General features: G+C 42.5%; 3 protein-coding genes and 1 non-coding gene across 4 annotated transcripts; 2 read left to right on the top strand and 2 right to left on the bottom strand.

Annotated features, from left to right (window-relative positions):
* Positions 1-277: 277 nt before the first annotated feature.
* Trnah-gug lies at positions 278-349 on the bottom strand. The gene has a single exon. It is a non-coding gene; the product is annotated as a tRNA-His (tRNA).
* Positions 350-2,360: 2,011 nt separating this feature from the next.
* LOC119550983 lies at positions 2,361-3,637 on the top strand. Its single transcript, XM_037860018.1, has 2 exons — positions 2,361-3,128; positions 3,180-3,637. Exons 1-2 carry the CDS (start codon positions 2,361-2,363, stop codon positions 3,633-3,635), a joined length of 1,224 nt encoding a protein of 407 aa, XP_037715946.1. The 3' UTR covers positions 3,636-3,637.
* A 797-nt stretch (positions 3,638-4,434) lies between these two features.
* On the top strand, positions 4,435-6,168 carry LOC119549793. The gene has a single exon (XM_037858058.1). The coding sequence runs from the start codon at positions 4,435-4,437 to the stop codon at positions 6,166-6,168; it is 1,734 nt and encodes a 577-aa protein (XP_037713986.1).
* A 559-nt stretch (positions 6,169-6,727) lies between these two features.
* Positions 6,728-8,623, bottom strand: LOC119551912. Its single transcript, XM_037861527.1, has one exon. The coding sequence runs from the start codon at positions 8,621-8,623 to the stop codon at positions 6,728-6,730; it is 1,896 nt and encodes a 631-aa protein (XP_037717455.1).
* Between the last annotated feature and the right edge of the window lie 5,023 nt (positions 8,624-13,646).

The raw sequence follows: 13,646 nt of genomic DNA, 5'->3' as shown, positions 1-13,646 counted from the left end.
TGCAAAAATATTATACCTTGCAGATGATATTACAATTTAATGGAGTAAAGCTTTGCCCAAAGGTTTTTCCAAAAATATTACACAACAGAGAGAATCATATGCAAGAATCTGAAAAAAAAAAACCATAAAACATATGAAATCGGGATCGTCTGATCAGCAATGTTTTAAAAATTGTATCTGCCTAGGCTTACAGATAGATGAGATATTTCTTAAGCGATATTTAGCCAGCATGGGTATAAAAAAAAGATCCTTCCCGTGACAATGCATATTGCAGCATTGCCGTGACCAGGATTCGAACCTGGGTTACCACGGCCACAACGTGGGGTCCTAACCACTAGACGATCACGGCTACGAAGGCACATGAATCAACGACCGAAAAACGCGCTCATAAGCAGCGCATTTTTGTGTGTATCTAGCCAAGGCAATTTGCCTGCATTTCTTTGCTCTAAAACAACTCGTTTGTGGAGCAATGGAGCAACTACCGCCTCTAATCGCAGCAGTACCAACAACAACAGCAGCAGCACCAACAACCAGTGAAAGTCTAAAGCACTCGGGCGAGGCGGGCAAACCCACAAAACCGACAAACCATCAGCCGATAAACAAGATTTTGGCTCATAAATTAATTTGAATTTGCCAAGCCAGCAGAAGTGGGGTTGTTGGGGGCCGGAAAGTGGGCGTGGCACTGGGCTTAGCGTTTCGATTCGTTTCGGTTTGCTATCAGCATCGGTTGGTCGTTCTCAGGGTCGAAATATGGGTGGTCGGTGGTTGCCAAAGTAAAAAGTTCCAAAAATAAATCACATATGAATAAATTTAGACGCCTGCGACCCTGAAGGAATAGATTTATTTGAATTTACTTACATAATTTATGAAAGGGTGAAGAGATTTAAAAAATATATATTTATTCATTGATTTATAATAACCCCGTTTACATAAACAAGGTGGAAAGAATGTATTCTCCCAGACATCAGTTGATAATCTAAAAAAAAATAAAATAAAATTTATGAAAATCTGTATTTTCTTATATAAACAAGTTATAATAATATTTAATTTCTCAATTGCTTGAATTTAATACAAAATGATGTTTATAAGGTAAAAGATTTCATATTTTTCATCTAGTCGAATAACAATAGTTTTTAAATTAAATAAATAAATCTTAAATAAAATAGATTTCAGTTAATAGTTAATAGTTATATCATGAAATTCCATTACTAATAATAATAATACAATTCTTAACAAATTATATTTTCAACTCTAATCGATTGTTATTCATCTTTATAACATAATATGTCAGGTTTACTGGAAGGTAAAACAGATTACATATAACTCAAATATACCTCAAAGAAAAAAACCTTGTTAAATGGTTTTTGCGTTGACACTTTTTTACTCCCTTTTTGTTCATATAGTTTATAAAAGATACTTTTAAAAAATAAATTCAATAGCATTCATAATTTGAGCTGTTCATAAAAATTGTTACACCTTTTTTATCAACTCATCTCTAGCAGGATTGATAGTTAATTTGCCCAGCGCTTCAATTAATAAATATAATAGGCAGCCTTTTGGCTATCAAGATGTACACATATGTATATCCTCGACACTCGCTGAACTTTTGCATTCACGACCACATGAACAGGTTTCGCTTGCTAGCAACCAAAACTCTCCAATCCGAACTTGTACAATCCAGTTTCATTTAATTCAGCATTTAACGATTTTGTAATTACCCTTAAGTGCAATATTATTTCAATGGCAGTTTTGTTTTTATTCTGGCCCACTTGCAAACACACGTGGCCGTGGGCCATGGATGTGTATGTGGAAATCGTCGTAGTTTTCCACAGACGAAACCCTAAAAAATTGAAAAGTATTTACATGAAAGCTGCCAATTCAAATATACATTCCCACACACCCGTGAAGTCCTCATAGGAATTTTTTGTGAATTGTGGCCTGCTTTTTTTGAATATGGTAAAAACTGGACTGTTTTTGTGAACTGTGAAAGTACTTGCGCTCCAATAACTACACAAAGGTTGGGATGCATGTGTGTGGGTTGGCTGGACTTCGTAACAAAGTCCAGGCCGTATTCGCAAAAATATTTTTGATAAGTGGCATATAACAGAGTCCTTCCCATCGATGTGTTGGTTTGTATGGCTTTGCAATCTAGACCATAATCGGCAGGTCACAAAAACGTGTCATTAAACGGCGGATCTCTGAACTTTGCAGTGAAACAAACCGGATTTTCTATACTATACTAGACACATGGGTGCCAGCCAGTCTGCCAGGGTCGGTTCATTTTTGCGTGTGCCATCGATAAAGGTGTCCGCTATATAAACGTGGCCAGGAGCACGCCAATCTGAATAGTCGGCCCCAAAATGCTGCTCGACACGGACTTGGCGAGTGGTGTGATCCGCTCGCCGTATAGTTTTGACATTCCCCACGCGTTTATTTTCAACGAATCCGAGTTTCTGGAGCCCATCTATTGCGGTCCCTACATGGAGATAGTGAAACACTTCGCCGAGGCATACCACTATCGGCTGCTCCTCGATCCCGTCGAGAGTTTGCCCAAAAAGTCAGTGGTGGAGGAGGACATTGTCACCGGGGTGTACAACATTTCGCTCCATGGGGTTACAATGCGACCCGACAAGATCGGTGACTTCTCGGAGGCCACGCGGCACAGCTATCCGCTGGAGATGATGACAAACTGCGTGATGGTGCCCCTTGCTCCCGAGTTACCCAAATGGATGTACATGGTTTGGCCGCTGGGCAGATACATTTGGACATGCCTCTTCCTCGGCACCTTCTATGTGGCCCTGCTGCTGAGGTATGTGCACTGGCGGGAGCCCGGCAATGCCACCCGCTCCTTCACCCGCAACGTGCTTCATGCCATGGCCATCCTGATGTTCAGCCCCAACATGAACATGACCGTAAAGCTGAAGCATGCCTCGCTGCGCGTCATCATCTTCTACACGCTCCTCTTCGTCCTGGGCTTCATCCTTACGAACTATCATCTCAGTCACATGACGGCCTTCGACATGAAGCCGGTGTTCCTGCGACCCATCGACACCTGGTCGGATCTGATCCACTCAAAGCTGCGGATCGTCATTCATGACTCGCTGCTGGAGGAGCTGCGCTGGCTGCCGGTGGTGAACACCACCTCGCTGGATCCCCAGTTCGACGCGCGCAGTTGACAGGACTACCAGGCCCTGCTGGCCAGTCCCTCGCGGGCCTACGCCTATGTGGTCACCCAGGATGCCTGGCTCTTCTTCAACCGACAGCAGCGGGTGCTCATCCAGCCGTACTTCCACCTGTCCAAGGTGTGTTTCGGTGGCCTGTTCAACGCCCTGCCCATGGGCCCCAATGCCAGCTTTGCGGATAGTCTGGACCGCTTCATCCTGAACGTCTGGCAGGCGGGACTGTGGAACTACTGGGAGGAGATAGCCTTTCGATACGCCAAGCAGGCTGGATATGCGCGGGTATTCCTGGACACTTACCCCGTTGAGCCTCTAAACCTGGAGTTCTTCAACACGGCCTGGATTGTCCTGGTCCTGGGGATACCAATTAGCTCACTGGTCTATTGCTTGGAGCTCTATATCTATCGTCGGCGGGCGAATCGCCCACAATACGTCCGATTTGAATGCTATGGGTAGTTTGTGGCTGGTCAATTACTTAATTCATGGGAATGTTTTAGCACTAAGACAGCCCACACTTAAAAGAATAAATGAAAAAAAAAGTTTATAAAATCATTTCTAGAATCTATAATATAGATCAAACTATGTTATTTTTTGAATGCGTATACGATCCCATAAGAAGTTTACTATGCAATAATCAATCCATTTGACACTATTCTTTTGCTTTGTTCAGTATTAACCAAAAGTTTAAAACATTAAATTGACAAAATAGGACAGTTTAGTTATCGGGAAAATTGAGCTTCCCGTCTAAGAAAAGCGCACATAAGATTTAAAATTTGGGTGTTCTGAAGCCTTTAAAAAATAATGGTATCACAAGAAAAATGTTTTTATTTTTAATCGGGGAGTCCAACCTTACCGAAGAACTGAACAATGCTTTGTGAAGCACATTGACGATTTCATTTTGTAAGCTGGTGTAATTATCATATTCATACAAAAAATTGCCAAGGGATTAATTAGGATAAAGCTGAATTATGATATTAATACCTTTGAAAATGTCAGCGGCTTCAGGATTCGGAAACATGAGAAAGACAATACAACTTCCATTTAATATATAATATTTAAATTGGTGCTGTGGGAGGCAATGTTTAAGTTTTCCCTTGGGAACAATTAAATCGAACTAAAAGAACAGTGTGCAATCGAGGCAAACGATTTAACCTGTTCAATTAATTCGTGGAGCTTCTTGAGGGAAGACATGCAGTCAGCGATTTTGGTTTGTGCTCTACTATTGTTCTCATGTCATCCGAACTATGGATGGAACATGCAATACGTGCTCAATCTGTTGGGTCCATTTTCCCGGTTTAAAGCGTTCCAGGAGATCGTATGGTTCGTAAGTCCTCATCAAAAATTGGACCAAGTGGATGAGTTTATAATGCGCGTAGACGAGGCCTTTGGCCAGACCGCCACTCAAACGGTGGTTAACAACAATACGGAAATGCGAATGCTTCACTCCTCGGCCCGAAGGAACCACATGAGCCTTGTGTTCACCACCGGAGCAGAGGATCCGATCATGAAGGTGTTCAGTAAGGTCCTGCTCGGGCGCCACTTCTACTTCTCGATGGTAATGTACGTGGACAAGGTGGCTGAAATGCAACCGATTAACGATCTGCTGATCTTTGCCTACAATCAGCAGTTCTTTAACTCCATGGTTTACTTTGAGTCGGAGGAGGGAGTAAACCAGCTCTTCGGGGTTACCAAGTTCCCCACCATGACCTTTGAGAACCGCACGGACTTTTTGAGGTACTTGTCAAGGGCTTGGAAGAAGGTTTATAATGCCCGCTCTGATGTGCGTGGCTTTGGATTCACCACGCCCTTACGTCAGGATCTACCACATCTCTTCAAATCGCAGGGACACTACGAAGGTAGTACCTATAGGATCATTGATACCTTTGTGAAATTCATCAACGGTAGCTTTGCGGAGCTCATAATGCCAAGAGATGCTCTCGGTGGACAGGTGATCAATATGAAGGAGGCCCTGCAGTTGGTCCGTGAACGCAAGATGGAGTTCTGTGCCCATGCCTACGCCTTGTTTATGCCCGATGATGAACTGGAGAAGACGTACCCCCTGCTGGTGGTGCAGTGGTGTCTGATGGTACCCCTCTACAATAGTGTTTCCACCTACTATTATCCCCTGCAGCCCTTCGCCTGGAACGTGTGGTTCTTCGCACTGGGAGCCCTTGTGGCACTGGCTCTTCTGGAGCTGATTTGGCTCAGGATGTTTGGAGGTTGGTCAGGACACCAGGTCGCCCTATTCGACTCTTTTTGCTATATCATCAATGTACCCACCGAGGGGCAGTTACAACAGCCCAGTCTGCTTCGCTTTCTTCTTCTGGTCACGGTGTTTTTCCATGGATTCTTCCTATCCGCCTACTACACCTCCAATTTGGGCAGCATTCTGACCGTGAATCTCTTCCACGCCCAGATCAACACCATGGATGACATAGTGAGTGCCCAGTTGCCTGTGATGATAATTGACTACGAGATGGAATTCCTGCTAAATCTGAATAAGGAGCTGCCCGAAGAGTTCGTAAAACTGCTACGTCCCGTGGATTCAGCCATTTTCTCAGAGCACCAGACAAGATTCAATAGCTCCTTTGCCTACTTCGTCACCGAGGATCACTGGCAGTTTCTCGACGAGCAGCAGATACATCTAAAACAGCGGCGCTTCAAACTGAGTGGTATTTGTTTTGGTTCCTACCACCTGGCCTTTCCCCTCCAGATGGATTCATCCTTGTGGCGCGACATCGAGTACTTCACCTTCCGCATCCACTCATCGGGTCTGCTCAACTTCTATTCCCGCAACAGCTTTGGATCTGCCCTCCATGCCGGTTTGGTCGAGCGGTTGCCGGAGAATCGGGAGTACACCTCCGCCGGACTGCAGCATCTGGCCATTGCCTTTATTCTATTACTGGTCATGAGCTTCTTGGCCGGGATTGTGTTTGTCCTGGAAATGGTTTCCAGGGGCAGCGCTGGTTTGCTTTTTTATTATCAGTAAATCACAAGGTGCAACACGAAAAGGTACTTATCAAAACGAGTCGAACTTCATTTCTTGTTCCTCGGGCTTAGGTAGCTCTGGGATTTAAAAGCCCCCGTAAGATTTACATTTACATTTCACATTATTTTACGAAAACCCATAGAAAAATGTAAAACAACATTTCATTAAACTGTGAATACTAAAATGTATATTCAAAAATAAAAACTATAGAGCATATATAGAATATGTAAGCAACATTTTACTCGCCTCCTTTTTGAAGCTGTAATATCAAAAAGCTAGCTTAGCTGGAGGATTTTAAAACACAAACTGCAAGTATTCTTCAAAATCCTAAAAATGTTGCACAGCGCATCCCAGGTATTATTAGAAATAAATAACCGAGCTACATTCACTAAACATTGCTTATAAATGCTTTATTGAGAAAAAAAGAGTATTTGTACAGAAAAATTATAATTATAATATTCGGTGATGTGTTAAGAATGTGAGAAATGATTTGAAAATCCTCCCTGATGATGTCTAATCCGCAACCGAATTTGTTTTAAACACCTATGCTTTCTCCGCCTCACAATTTCATGAATCGCCGGAGAAACGACCTTGGCTTGCGGGTCAGTCCAATGACAGGTCGCCGCTTGTGGGTAACGTGCTCGTGCCACTTCATCTCGGCGGCAAAAGCCAGTCCGGACAGAATGAGACCCAAGGTCCAGGTGCGCAGAACGCTGACGAAGAAGTCAAGGGTCAGGGCAATAGGCTCCTCGTCGAAGAGATGCACCTGGATGCGGTGGAGGTGCACTGCCTCCCAGAAAGCCTCGCGCTTCCAGTGGTTCATGAGGCCCGCCTGCTGGGCGATCATGATGTACTCGGTCATGGGCGAGCGCAGGTGGGAGTCCCGGTGCATGGGAAAGACATGGTAGAAGGGACCCTCGCAGATGTCGGTCAACCGGAAGATCGGTTTCCACAAATGCAGCTGCTGCATGTTCAGGAATCGCCAGCGGTCGCTGCTCACCGTGTAGCCAAAGGAGGTGTTGAATGGGTCGCGATGCAGGTCCAGCATGTGTTTGTCCACCAAATCCACCTGGCGCATATAGCTCTCTGGATATTGAAGCGGTGATTTGGCCATCCTTTCATGCTCGACGGCCAGCATTTTGATACGCAGGTTCGCCTCCACCACATCCTGCACCGTGTTCACCTGCCGTTGCGGTGGGGCAGTGGTGAAGTAGCTGGTCATCCGGGAAATGTACAGATTCGAGGTGACTATGCCCCAGATGGCCAGCACAATGTACAGATAGCGCATACGCAGCGTTGGCGTTCGAATGATGAAGGTGGGCGCACTGTAGGTCAGAGTGCAGATGGACTGCAGGAAGGCGGCGCTGAGGTCACGAGGTCTCAGGGGCGAACACAGCCAAATAGCCAAAGCTATATATAGAGTAAATAGGATGATTAGTATCCAAACATTATTTTGGAGAGCCTCCCGCATGTACTGATCTGCGGGGGATTGATTCCGAAAGGGCACCATGATGCAGCAGTCGTTGATGCCAATGGGATAGCTATAGCTGACCACATACTTGGTGGTTATTTCGGTGAAGGAGTGGATGAGGGTCTCGTACACTCCTTGGGCGACCAAGTCCAGCAGGTCTGTCATATTCAAATAGCCAACTGTCATATTTACACTGGTATCCAAAAGAGTGGCATTGACGAACTCAAGGAAACCCAGGAATAAACTACCACTGGTGCCGTGGACAAAGTTCTTTTCATATCTATTGGTGGGCCTATCCGATTTAAAGACCCTTGGCATATCGTACAAGATGGGTGTTCTTACCACATAGCCCTTCATATTCTTGGCATACTTCTGGAAGAAATCCTCAGCCCTCCATTCGCCCGTCTTGTTAACCACCAATGGCGTGGGATAGGGATCCAGCACAAAGACACTATCCTTGATGGTGACCAACAAGGTGTTGATGAACTGCTTGCTCCACACCCAATCGTAGATGTTCTTGATCCCAGCCTTAAAGTGGGCAAATGACTCCAGACTCGAGTCGAACTCCCTACTTTCGATGCTGGGGAAGAGTATGAATATCGTCTTTAGCCAGCGAATCCCTCGCAGACTCTGAGCAGCCACCTCCATTATGGGATCCTCTTTGCCCGTTGTGAAAATCATCACCAGCGATGGAGTGCTGATGAACTGCATCATCGGTGTGGCCACCTGGTGTTCCCGAGTGATAATCAAATTGGGAGCCATTGGAAAGTAGGTCCAGAAGTCGTGAAAGAACTCCTGGGAGTCCTTGTTCTTAAGGTCCAGCCTCTCGGATATGTAAAAGATAAAGTTCTTAAAGTGATACAGCTGCGTTATCCTAAAGAACATTTCCAGAACGAAAGAGTTGTTCAGCAACAGTATGTTCTCGGAACCAGATGGGAAAATGTCCCGTTCGCGGAGAATAAGTTCCGCAGCACGACTGTCCATATTTGTTCGGCGAATGCCAGTGGGTTACTGTCAAGTTGAAGGACGCTGCGCCCTTTGCATGTGGACCCAGTAAGCTGTGGGACATGCCTAGCATTTATCACCATTGTTACTGTTACCATATTCCGCTGTTGGCCAAAGTCAACGCCAGTAATGACAATCTGACGGGCCAGGAGCGGATCTGGGATTTTAAATATAATCCTAAAGGATCTTAACTTCTTTGCTAACTATTTTTATTAAATCTAAGGGAGTTTCCGGAACTAAATTGATATGTGTATCTACACTTTATGAAATAGTTAATTGTTGGATACATTGTTTTCACATTAATAACCCTTAGCGGTCCTGTACTAAATCAGCTCAGGACACGTGTATTAGCTCATAAGGCCCTATTGCAATTTTATCTTAAGTGCAAATCGGACATATTTAACATTTCGCGGTTTATGCGACAAGGGCCATATAATTGGACAAATAGTTCCTGGTCATGCGATGGCCCATCGCTTTGTTTTAGCCAAATGCATGCACTCTCGAGCCAAATTAAGTTCGACAGGGCGGCAAATGGGTCAGTTTAAGCCCTAATTGGATCTATGAATTTTAAATACCTTTTGCAGGCCATCAACAGTTTTATGCTACGTTAAATGCACTTACAGAAGGGCGAAATTGAAAGTTGCAAATACACATTAATTGTGGCGCTACCACAATAGGATTTGACTAAATCCAATGAGGTGTAAAAATGTAAGCTGCTGTATTGTAAGTCGGTAATGCATTTTAGCCAAAGGCTCGTTCGCTTGACTAGCTGTTGGGCAACATGGGGCGAACCAGCAGTTCTCATTAAAATTTAATGGCTGCAAAACTCCATAATTGACGCAAATGCCACGAGCTCGGCGGCAGCCACGAAGGCTTATCAGGCCGTGTCTTGGCATTCTGGCATTCTGATGCCCTGGCATTTGAGCCACATTGCTGCCCGGTAATGCAATTAGCCACGCATTTCCACACACACAGTCGCTTCGCAGCACAAAAGCACAAAGGCACAAAGCCATCGCCAGTGTTTGCGGCTTAAAATATTTATGATTGATGCAGCCGATGGTTTTTCCTCTTAGCCGCCTCTAATGTCCTATTGACAGCACGGCTTGTGTTGCCTTGTTTGCCCGATGATTTGTCAAAAGCATTGTAATTTAACGCTTTCGTAACTTGTGTTTAATCTTGTGTCGTTCCTCAAGGACTCACAGATACTGGGGGGGCGTGGGAAAACCACCAGTTGTCTGATACCTGGAGCTATACTTCCCTCGTAAGTGCTCGGTGGAGTCCTGGAGTCCTGGACGAAACCAAGCTTTGTGCCCGCTCATTTTTGCTGCTTTATTTTTATTCCCCAAGTTTATGTTTCCTGCCGAAAGCGTTAAAATACATTAAGCCACATTGTGGGCCTGTACAATGGGCCATACATTTTCCTGTATCACCTTGGATTTTTATATGATAAATGATAATAGATTTTCGCTGATTTAATTCCTCTTTTAAAGTTAAAGGCTTTATGACACTTGCTTTATTTTGACAAAGTGACTGGGTACATTTTAAAAATTCATGGAAACCTAGAGAAAAAATGCTCTACAGCTTAGCGATATTATATGAATATATATATTAGAACCCAATTACCATGACGTTTTCAAATAAATGCAGTCAGTTAGTCCAAAATAGAGCAAAAGCAATTTTGCCTTAGGCCTAAAGTAATAAAATATTAAAACGTAAATTGTTGCTTTATATAATTTGTTTGCTGTCAAACAAGAATTGCTATTTTCATTTAGTTCAAACGAATCGATTTAATAATTTCATATATTCCAGTTGCGACAATTAGTTTTTAAGTGAATAAACCGAAAATGGTAAACAATTGAGTTAGCAAAATGGTCATAATTAAATACACTTTGGCAATGGCATTTACGAAGTGGCCCAACCACTCGACACAATCTGATATTAAGTTATAAATTTGCCATCCTGCGGTGCCCCGTGGCCTCTGTCTCATTTTTTGTTTGCCCCTATATCTCATTTCAGCTTTTCCAGTTACACTTTATTTTTCAAACAGTGGGTACAAGTGTTGTATGCTGTGTGGTTGGGTTTCCTAGTGGGTTGGGTGGGGTTTGTGTTTAAAAGTGGGTACGGGGACGTGTTTTTGCCATTTCTAAGCGGAAGCGAAATGTGCGAGAGTAGTTGAAAGCCCTCGAGTTGTTTCGTTGCCGTTGCTCATGTCAAGTGCCAGCTGCTGCCATGCCCCCAAACTCCCAGCTCCCACAAACTCGACCTCCCACCTCCCATATACCGCCTTCAACCTTCAGCCCCTGGCAGCGGACCACGCCCCCACCGACAGCTGGGCTGCACTTTCGACATTTAGCGCCGCCCACATGGTTGGTTACCTCCCGAGAGTCCATCCCCGCCCGGAACCCACCTGAAAACCCCCCTGGAAACCCGCCTGCGAGCAGGTGCATCTGACTGGCACCGCAGCATGTGTACCCAGTGCTGGCGCCAGCAACCAACTGTTAAGCGAAATTACCGCAATCTCCGCACGTCGAACACTTTTTAATGCTGAAAAATGTATTTTCTAATTTTCTCTCCCTGCCATGTTGTCCGTGTTTTTCCTCTGGTCAAGTTTATTTGGCTTTGTCAGTTTTCCGGGCAAAGGGAAAGGCCAAGGAGCAGGTGCCAGGAATGAGCCTCGAAACCGAAACTGGCCGGCCAATGTTAATGAAAAGTAATTATTTTTGTGCCAAAACTTTAAGCAGTTTCGTTGAGAGGAGCCGACATTGTTGGCTATTTTCGGTGGCTAAAGTCGTTGGCGCCTTAAAATTGGATCCTTGACGAAATTTTAATAATACTTGGGAAAGTTGACGGGAAGCAAAGCAGTTTACGCAATCTTTTGGTGTGGAAAGGGAAAAGATGATTTGCTAACATTGTTAAAATTTGTGGGCCAAGAAAAAGTGTTTGCCTTAAAAAAATATTGGCACGTAATATATTATTGTTGATTGTTGATTTTAACAAGTCAAAATTCAATAGAGGTTTAAGTTTATCATGAGAAATTAATTCTATCGTTGCTCACTTACTGCATACACACAAAAAAATTTGGTTGGTAAAATTTACCAATGCAAACAGTTTAGTAACTACAAAAAATTGTACTTTACTATTTATAAAGGTTGAATGTGTATTTGTTTTTGCTTTGTATACTATTTAATAGTTAAGCCACTACTAACATAGTTAGTACACACGCGATGTGTGTATTTTGCTGTTGCAATAATAAATAGTCAATTAACTATTAAAAATAGTAATCCTAGCGTAATATCTTCCACACAAAAATTTGCAAATAAGGCTTTACAAATTTTCTCCAATGTGTTGTTTATAATTCCAAATTGGGTCTAGCGTTTCGTACTTTTAGAGTCCCAAGCCAAGGTCTGGAAAGTTAAGACTTTACTTACAACATACGTATATTATCTAAAGTCTTCAACATACTTTCACCCTAGCTGGAAGTCTCTTATAAAAACGGTAATTTGAAAATTATTTTTATAATTTTTGCTTATAAATTACTATGCTACAGTGACGTATTTATGAATTTAATAAATAATTTAAACAAATTTATAGGTATATATTTATATATATTTATTTATAGAGAACATTTATCTTATTTTATGGGTTGGATAACTATAAAAATAGTTATTTAACTACAATCCATGGGTTGGGTCCATGACACCCATTTTCATAGTTACATTAGTATTTCTTATAGTAACACTTACATTTACGTATTACTTGAGAGTAACTATTTGATGGGTAAAATTGACAATTCTATGGTTGGGGACCGCGTTTCTATTATATTGGTCAATTTTACCTATCGATTTTTATAAATAATTTTAAATATTTACCAAGCATTTAGCTAAAAACCTATTTTGATAAATCTGTCAGAAATTTCCTCAGGAAATCTTAAGTTTATCATAATTTTAACTACTTATTTCTTATTTCCTTTACCATTTTAACTGTTCCATGCTCTCCATGTTTTAATTAAGATGGAACAGGTCTATTAACAAAACTGAAAGCTGAAACGATTAAAGAATTGCAACACTCCGACGAAGTTTACCCACTTAGCCAACTGCTTGGCATTTTGGCAGCTGCCAGAGATTTCCTACTATCTGTATAATTTAGCCATTTTATGCGGGGGGCGGGAAAGCAGCAAAAAATAAACGGGATCGCGAAAAACAAGGAAAAATTCACTTTGTTTTCATGCCTTTTTCCTTCACGTTGGCCTTTTGCCTCATTATCTTGCTGTTGGCCGCGAATCGCTTGCCAAATGAGTCTGTGTGAGCTGAGTGAACTTCCTGGCTGCTCGGCGCATTCAAGTGCAACTTTCGGTGTGCAATAATAATGTTTGCAATTAAACTAATGAAGACATTTGCCTCCGCAGCCCCACCAACAACATTCCAGCCAGGTCAATTAGAAGTTGCTCCGCAGTCGGAATGCAATCAGTTTTATATTGACCACGCAACGAGCCACCGCGCTGCAATCTGTGCCATGTTAAGTGCCGGCGTTTGACAGTGAACAATATTAATTGTCTGCTTTTTATTATGCTTCGGTTAGCTCCTGTCCCCCCACATGACAGTTCAGGTGACAAAACATCTGAAAACAAAGGTAACACGACACCATCTGACAAAATATGAATTGCACGGGGCAATGGATTTTATGTGCATGAATATCTTTACTCACACAAAGTTTAAAAAGGCTAAAGGCTATGGTTCATTTCAAATAAGTGAACGCATCTGCTGTACTTTTTACTTTAAAAATAAATGGTTATCATTTATTGCTGGGTTATATATATACAATATGGTTTATTTAAAACAAATTATCGAACGTTTTATCTTTAAATAAATTTATTTTAAACATTTATTCCTCGATTTGAAGTATAAAAGACCCAAAGTAACTTTAAAAGTTTCTTAAGCTGGACTGAAAATATGTAGGTATATCGAGAGTAATAAATATATTTTTATTTTAAATATTAATCTCT

The sequence above is a fragment of the Drosophila subpulchrella genome, chromosome 2R, assembly GCF_014743375.2.
Source record: "Drosophila subpulchrella strain 33 F10 #4 breed RU33 chromosome 2R, RU_Dsub_v1.1 Primary Assembly, whole genome shotgun sequence".
NCBI lineage: Eukaryota > Metazoa > Arthropoda > Insecta > Diptera > Drosophilidae > Drosophila > Drosophila subpulchrella.
The sequence above is the reverse complement of the archived record's forward strand: the minus strand, read 5'-3'. Positions and strand labels throughout refer to the sequence as shown.